We start from the raw sequence: 7,500 nt of genomic DNA, 5'->3' as shown, positions 1-7,500 counted from the left end.
TGTGTGTGTGTGTGTGTGTGTGTCAGTGGCAGATAAAACACATAGGCATGAATATTTTGATGTCATCTTTCACTACCGGTCCAGCACCGTCTCCTGGTAACAAGTACAAGTAGTAGGTGGGTGGTGGTGGTGGTGGTGGTGGTGGTGGTGGTGTTACCCTCTCCAGGTGACGGTGGATGTCGCTAGGTTATGTAACACCTACGTTCCTGCTCTGTTACGTTACCCTGTCCCTGTCACCACTGCCACCGCCGCGGCCACCTTCTGACGTCACCTGTCTGACCCTAACTTAGACGTCCAACCTCCATGCCCCCTCTCTCTCTCTCTCTCTCTCTCTCTCTCTCTCTCTCTCTCTCTCTCTCTCTCTCTCTCTCTCTCTCTCTCTCTCTCTCTCTCTCTCTCTCTCTCTCTCTCTCTCTCTCTCTCTCTTAGTGTTCCTCCGCCGATCAGGTCCTAGCCTTTGTCTGTCCACCGAGAGGGTATCTGAGGCAATCGGGAGAAAGGAGGGGAAGGGAGAGAAGAACGAGGAGGAGGAGGAGGAGGAGGAGAGGCTGTGTATAGAGAATAAGAAAACCCCTCCCTTAGCCACTCCTTCACTCACTCTCCCTTCTCTCTTGTGGTCTCATATCAGAGGAATTTGTAGTGTAGTTAGGAATTGGGTTGAGTCAGGTTGGCTGCAGGGTGAGGCGAGGCAGGGGTGACCGGGGTTAACTCGCCTTGGGTGGCACCAGTGGCATAGTGGCGGCAGAGGCCTTCGGATCTGCAGATGGGATAGCGGGGACAATCAAAACAGTGGCAACGGCAGGAGCGAGGAGCAGCTTCGGGCGGGAGTGAGTCACCCTGCAGCGGCCCCTCTTCCCAGCCCGTCGCAGTTCCGGCTATCTAACCTCTCCTCCTGAGGGTCCCAAGGGCATCTCCTCCCTCCCCTATCCCTCCTGTCCTCCCTCGGGTCTCAAAATTCTACCTGCGCCATCTCCTCGGGCTGTCCTGTTCCCTGCGAGCTCGTCCAGCGCGAACTATTAGCCAATCTAGACTATTTTTTAGGGATCGTGGGTGGTAGTTTAAGGGAGGCGATGCTGGTGGTGGAGAGGGAGAGAATGGGTTGTGTTTCTGGAAGGTGGTGGTCTGGAAGGGGGCGAACAAATGCTGGTAAGAAAGGGGTGGAAAGGGAATTGCATCAGTGGTGGTAATTCACGTGCGGCGTTGCTAAAGGGGCTGAGTTGCTATGAGTCCCTCGCTGTTTGGGGATTGACTGGTATTATTTATTCATTTGACTATTTTTTTCTCTTTTTTTTTTTACGGTATGAAGGATTACCTCAGCTTTGATATTGCTTGATAATCGGTGTGTGTGTGTGTGTGTGTGTGTGTGTGTGTGTGTGTGTGTGTGTGTGTGTGTGTGTGCGCGTGTGTGTGTGCGTGTTAAGCCGATCACGTAACAGCAACAACAATAACAAGATAAAAACAATGACAATAGCAACAACAACAATCACCACCAACACACAACACAAATAAATAGAATATATATATATATATATATATATATATATATATATATATATATATATATATATATATATATATATATATATTTTGCACTTAACACCAAAAACGAACACAAATACGAGGAGAAGCAAGCGTTAAGAGCATTATACAACCAACCCCTCACTATACATTCTCTCCCAAAGCTACCTCTCATCGCCTTTCTTCTTGCGTCCTCCCTCCCTTCCCTCCCGCTCCTATGATATACTTGGCGATGGCTTAGGCCTCTGGTAAATACTTGTCGTAGGCTTAATGTGTTAATGAAGAAGGGTGATAAGTACGAGGGGAGGTGTGGCGGAGGTGTGGCAGACGGCAGTAGTAGTTAGGGTAGATCGGCGGTAGCGGGACGTGATGAGAGAGAGAGAGAGAGAGAGAGAGAGAGAGAGAGAGAGAGAGAGAGAGAGAGAGAGAGAGAGAGAGAGAGAGAGAGAGAGAGAGAGAGAGAGAGAGAGAGAGAGAGAGAGAGAGAGAGAGAGAGAGAGAGAGAGAGAGAGAGCAAACGGTGCAGCGTTCACCCGTTGTGGCCCCCCCGTCGGCTGTGCTGTGGCTGAGAGAGAGAGAGAGAGAGAGAGAGAGAGAGAGAGACTCCTGCCCTCCTGCCGATGCTGCCTGCCTGCCTGTTCCCTCCCTCCCTGCCTCCCTCTTACACACACACAAACACAGCCTGCGTGAGTGAGTGACTGTTTCAGGGAGGCATCAAGAGGCTGCAAGTTAAGGCGTGCTGCGTTAGGTTAGGTTAAGATTCGTGATGGTAAAGAAGAGTGGTAGTATAATAGCGGGAGGTGGCGGGGGCGTGCGTCTGTCTGTCTGTCCGTCTGTCTGTCCGTGTGTCTGCCAGTTCGCGCAGGCAACCACTTGTTGGTACCCCGTCTCCGCCTCTCCCCTCCTTCCTTCCCTCTCCCTCCCGCTCTCCCTCTCGTTCTCCCTAGCCCATCATCACCCTCCCTACCTTCCTCCCTCTCTCCCTAGCCCTTCTCCGCCCGCCCTCCCCCCCTCCTTCCCTCCCCGCGGGCTGGCTGGCTGGCTGGCGGTGACCGACTAACCGAGTGACTGACTGACTGACTGATTCTTTTCAAGTTCTTCCCATTGCTTGTGATTCCCAGAAAGAGAGAGAGAGAGAGAGGGGGGGGAGGGAGGAAGGAGAAAGGGTGAGGGTGGGAGGACACGTGACGTCAGTTTTGGCTAATCTAGACCCACGATATGTTTTTAATCAAATAACAAATAAATAAACAAGAATTTAGAACTGTAAAGAAAAGGAAGCTAATCTGCGAAGCTGTCAAAAAGGAGAAAAAAATATCACAGAGAATGCAAAACGTAATGTCAGGGAAAAAATAATCATAAAAAAAATTCGCGTGAGTTTTAAATTTCGCGTGCAACTGAAAAGGTAGTAAACACAGGACAATTACCTTACCGATCACAGCAGTACCTTGCACGTGTTGTCTTGCCCCACGGACAGCCACACACACGCCTCGGCCATCATGTGAGGGACGCGCCATCCTGTCACTTGTATTATGTATGAGGCGGGGATCTAAGACGCAAATATTGTCACTCACCACTCACCACATCCACTACTCGGCCTAAGGGTACTGAACTTCCGCCTCCCCCTCCTCCTCCTGCATCTGCGCCGTGATGTCATAGCATAGGCGCACGGTTACCTTTAAATCACTAATATATTTTTTTTCCCTGAGATTCGTCTTGCTCAAGGTTAGATTGTTAGTACTTTTGTTATTGCTGTATTTATTGGTGTTTTTTTGTGTTAGGGGTGTTGGTGGTAGTGGTGGTGGATGTGTTGTTGTAGTTAATGTTGTTCCCATAAGATTTATAGCTCATGCGCAGGAATACGGGCATGTGGTTTCTATGGCAGCATTCCCGCTGTCTGTCTGTCTGTGTGTGTGTGTGTGTGTGTGTGTGTGTGTGTGTGTGTGTGTGTGTGTGTGTGTGTGTGTGTGTGTGTGTGTGTGTGTGTGTGTCACGTGACCCGAGCATTGCATACAGTCTCTCTCTCTCTCTCTCTCTCTCTCTCTCTCTCTCTCTCAATGCCTCTACACACCACCGCCATCTCCATAACCACCACCACCACCACCACCATTACAATCACCACTATTACCACCATCTCCACTTCCATCACCGCCACCACCACCACCACCGCCATGACTTGAGCGGGTTGTTGTTATTTTTAGTGATGCATCACCACCACAGCCCTCCACCTACACCACCACAACACTCCGCCTAGTGTGTGTGTGTGTGTCAGTGTGTGTGTGTGTGTGTGTGTGTGTGTGTGTGTGATGAATTTGTTGCTTGCATTCAATTGTGTGCATGGATTATTCTCGTTCTTACACACACACACACACACACACACACACACACACACACACACACACACACACACACACACATACACGTGCGCGCGCGCGCACACACCAATAACATAGAAATAGATAAAAGGAGTACAAATAAAGCAAAATCTTTACTCATCTTCCTCCTTCACTTTACACAAACTAACCTCTCCTCTCTCTCTCTTTCTCTCCCCGCCCCCGCCTGTAGGTGTGCCAGGAGGAGCAGCAAGAGGAGGAGGTCTTCACGCTCGCCATGAACATGATGGACCGCTTCCTCTCGCTGGTCAAGGTGAAGAGAAACCAGCTCCAGCTCCTCGGCACCGTCTGTCTCTTCCTCTCCTCCAAAATCAAGGAGTCCCCGCCCCTGGACCCAACCCGCCTCGTCTACTACACCGACTTCTCCATCACCATCGAGGAGATCAGGGTGAGTAGGAAACTCGGCTTTTCTTTTCAACGTCTTCAGTAACGGGACACATTTTTGCCGTGAGTTTTGTATGTGACTAGACGATTTTATTGACGTTAGGAAGAGTTTATGGAGGACAGACGATTAGTGGTCGGAGTCTTCACTGTTTTAATCCCCCACATGAGTTTCTGAAGCTGTATTAAATCACCAAATAGTAAGTAGGGAAAATATGAAAATATTGTACTGAATATATGGTACTGAAGAGGTGAGAGAGAGAGAGAGAGAGAGAGAGAGAGAGAGAGAGAGCGACTGAGATAGATAGATAGATAGATCATAGGAAGCTGTGGAAACGTTTCGATAAATTATTGACCGTAGCAGTAAACGGTTTAGTCCTGTGGCAAGATGAAGTGACCCGTTTCAAGACATTTATCCCTTTTGCTTTCTAGCTAACTCTCTCGGACCTGCATTGGGAACTGGCAAATAAGTGTGCCTTTTATTCTTTTTTTTACACTCATTCTTGTGCTCTTGGCTAGTTTTCTCTTCTAAAATAACGAGATGTACATAATTAATACCTCTACCACGCGCAGTGGGAGCTAAAATAAAGAGAAGTAGACAGTTAACACCTCTACAACATGCAATGGAAGCTAAGTGATGAAAAACTAATAAAAAAAACTACACAACCAAATACAAAAATAAACAAAAATATAGTGATAACGAAAACAACACAAAAAAACTTCAAATATCACACAAAATACCAAAACTATCTTGAACTTTAAAAGGAGAAAGAGGAAGAGTATGAGGACGAATAATAAGGCGAGGAGGAGGAGGAGGAGGAGGAGGAGAGGTGAAGGTCAAGTAAGGCTCTGTAGTGAAGTGAACAAGGAAGATGTTATAGATGCGTGGGAAATAAAGAATGGAAGAAGAGGGAAGCAATAGATTACGGAGTTAAGGATATGACAAGTGCCTGATGCAATTAAGGAAGATGGAGGAAGGGGATGCCTAAGGGGAGTCAGTTACGAGAAGGAAGAGGAGGAGGAGGAGGAGGAGGAGGAGTAGTGAGAGGGAGGGAGTGTTTGTGTGTTTGTGTCTGGGAGGATTACCGTGAGAGAGAGAGAGAGAGAGAGAGAGAGAGAGAGAGAGAGAGTAAATGGTGTGAGTAGATAAAGAGAAGACAGGTGAGGTGGGGTGTGGTGTGGTTGGGGTGGTGAGTGGTAGAAACTAGATATCCGTGAGGTGACCACCCACACCTCCTCCTCCTCCTCCTCCTCCTCCTCCTCCTCCTCCTCCTCCTCCTCCTCCTCCTCCTCCTCCTCCTTCTTCTCCTCTCCCTCCTTCCTTCTCTAATGTGAAAGAGGGAAAAAAGCAACGTAAATATACAAACAGAAGCCTTATCGAAACTTCTCCTTTTCACAACTTTTTTCTCATCTCTTTAAAAAATCTCTCTCTCTCTCTCTCTCTCTCTCTCTCTCTCTCTCTCTCTCTCTCTCTCTCTTTAGTCTATTATCACGTCTTTCCTTCATTTATCATCCTTTTCTCCTTTACCCACTTCTTTTTTATCATTTGGTTCATCTCTCTCTCTCTCTCTCTCTCTCTCTCTCTCTCTCTCTCTCTCTCTCTCTGTCCCCATGTATATTTTTTCCCCAGTAATCATTCCTGTCATTCTTTTGTTGACGAGATAAGCACAACAAGACATTCCAGTCGTGACGTCACCCATTCCAGGCGTGACATTCCAGCACAGAGAGAGAGAGAGAGAGAGAGAGAGAGAGAGAGAGAGAGATTAAATAAATGGTGAATAAAAAGAAGTGAAGGAAAGTGAAAAGGAATAAAGTAACAGAATACAGTGCAGAGAGAGAGAGAGAGAGAGAGAGAGAGAGAGAGAGAGAGATGGGTACGAGGAGGGGAATATTGGGAATTAGGAGAAGAGGAAGAAGGAAGAGGAGGATAAGGAGGAGGTTATCTCGCCACTGATAACCCCGCCCCTGCAAGGCTCCTCCCCCTGTTTACATACGTCCCCTTAAGCTCTTCCCCCTACCCCAACCCACCATCCAGAGCGTCCCTCGTGGCCCCCCAGAGGTCGTCCGTTTAAAAGGGGTGCCAACTCGTGAGCGACTTAGAATTTATTACTTCTAGCTTCCATCCTTCTCACTCTTCTCTCTCTTACACCCTCCTCTTCCTTCTCCTCCTCCTCCTCCTCCTCCTCCTCCTCTTTATGCCCATCCTTATCTCCCCACTTCTTCGTCTTCTTCTTCTTCTTCTTCTTCTTCTTCTTCTTCATCTTCTATATCCATTTTTTCCTTCCTTTTCTCTTTCAAATCCACAGTCATTTAAGCTCTTTCATCTTGTTTCTACGTGTATACTCTCTCTCTCTCTCTCTCTCTCTCTCTCTCTCTCTCTCTCTCTCTCTCTCTCTCTCTCTCTCTCTCTCTTTCGGATTTTTATTTTAATTTGGTGCTTAATTGAGGCACCACGGCCTGTTAGCTCAGTTGGTTAGAGCGCCGTGCTAATAACGCGGATGTCGTGGGTTCGATCCCCATACGGGCCACAAAAGGCGTTAATCTATTTCTTTTTTCTTATGTTTTTTTTTAATGTTTACTAGTTTATTGTGATTTCTTTTTGTGGTTTTCTTTTTTTATCTTCTTTTCATTTGTCATATTTGTTAGACTCTCTTCCACATTGTTTGGCGTTTTTCTGTCAATTTTTTTTTTTTTATTCGTTCCTTTTCTTCTTCTTCCCACTGTTACGTGACTGACTCTCTTACGTGACTCCTCCTTCCTCCTCCTCCTCCTCCTCCTCCTCCTCCTCCTCCCGGTGAAATGAATGAGTTTATCCCTACCAGGAGTGGCATCTCGCCTGACTCTGTGAAGGCAGGAGGTTTTGACGTGGATGGCTGCGTCCTTCCTTGCCCTTGTCCTTTTCCTTCCTCCTCCTCCTCCTCCTTCTCCTCCCTCCTCCTCCTCCTCCTCCTCCTTCCTTCCTCTTCTTTATTTTCTTCTTTCTGTTTGATATAATCCTAATCGTTCTTCTTCTTTCTTCTTCTTTCTCTTGTTTCCGCTCTTCCTCTCCTTTCATTCTTTTCTTTACCTTCCTCCAACTTTTCTTCATCTTTATTTTCTTTATATTTTTTTTCACATCTGTTTTAATTTTTTTCCTTCATATTGTTGTTATTTTATCATTATCCAACTCTTTACCCAATTACGAACTCTCTCTCTCTCTCTCTCTCTCTCT

At 47.1% G+C, this 7,500-nt stretch overlaps 1 protein-coding gene and 1 non-coding gene across 2 annotated transcripts in view; both read left to right on the top strand.

Moving 5' to 3' along the window:
- Window positions 1-7,500, top strand: part of LOC123500051 (G1/S-specific cyclin-D2-like) — a 63,727-nt gene that overhangs the window by 3,374 nt on the left and 52,853 nt on the right. The window contains exon 2 of the mRNA XM_045248672.1: window positions 4,081-4,296. Within this exon, the coding sequence (XP_045104607.1) occupies window positions 4,081-4,296 (216 nt within the window). The remainder of the gene's footprint in view (window positions 1-4,080; window positions 4,297-7,500) is intronic.
- Window positions 6,744-6,817, top strand: Trnai-aau. The gene has a single exon. It is a non-coding gene; the product is annotated as a tRNA-Ile (tRNA).

Source organism: Portunus trituberculatus, chromosome 50, assembly GCF_017591435.1.
Source record: "Portunus trituberculatus isolate SZX2019 chromosome 50, ASM1759143v1, whole genome shotgun sequence".
NCBI classification, from domain to species: Eukaryota; Metazoa; Arthropoda; class Malacostraca; order Decapoda; family Portunidae; genus Portunus; species Portunus trituberculatus.
The sequence above is the reverse complement of the archived record's forward strand: the minus strand, read 5'-3'. Positions and strand labels throughout refer to the sequence as shown.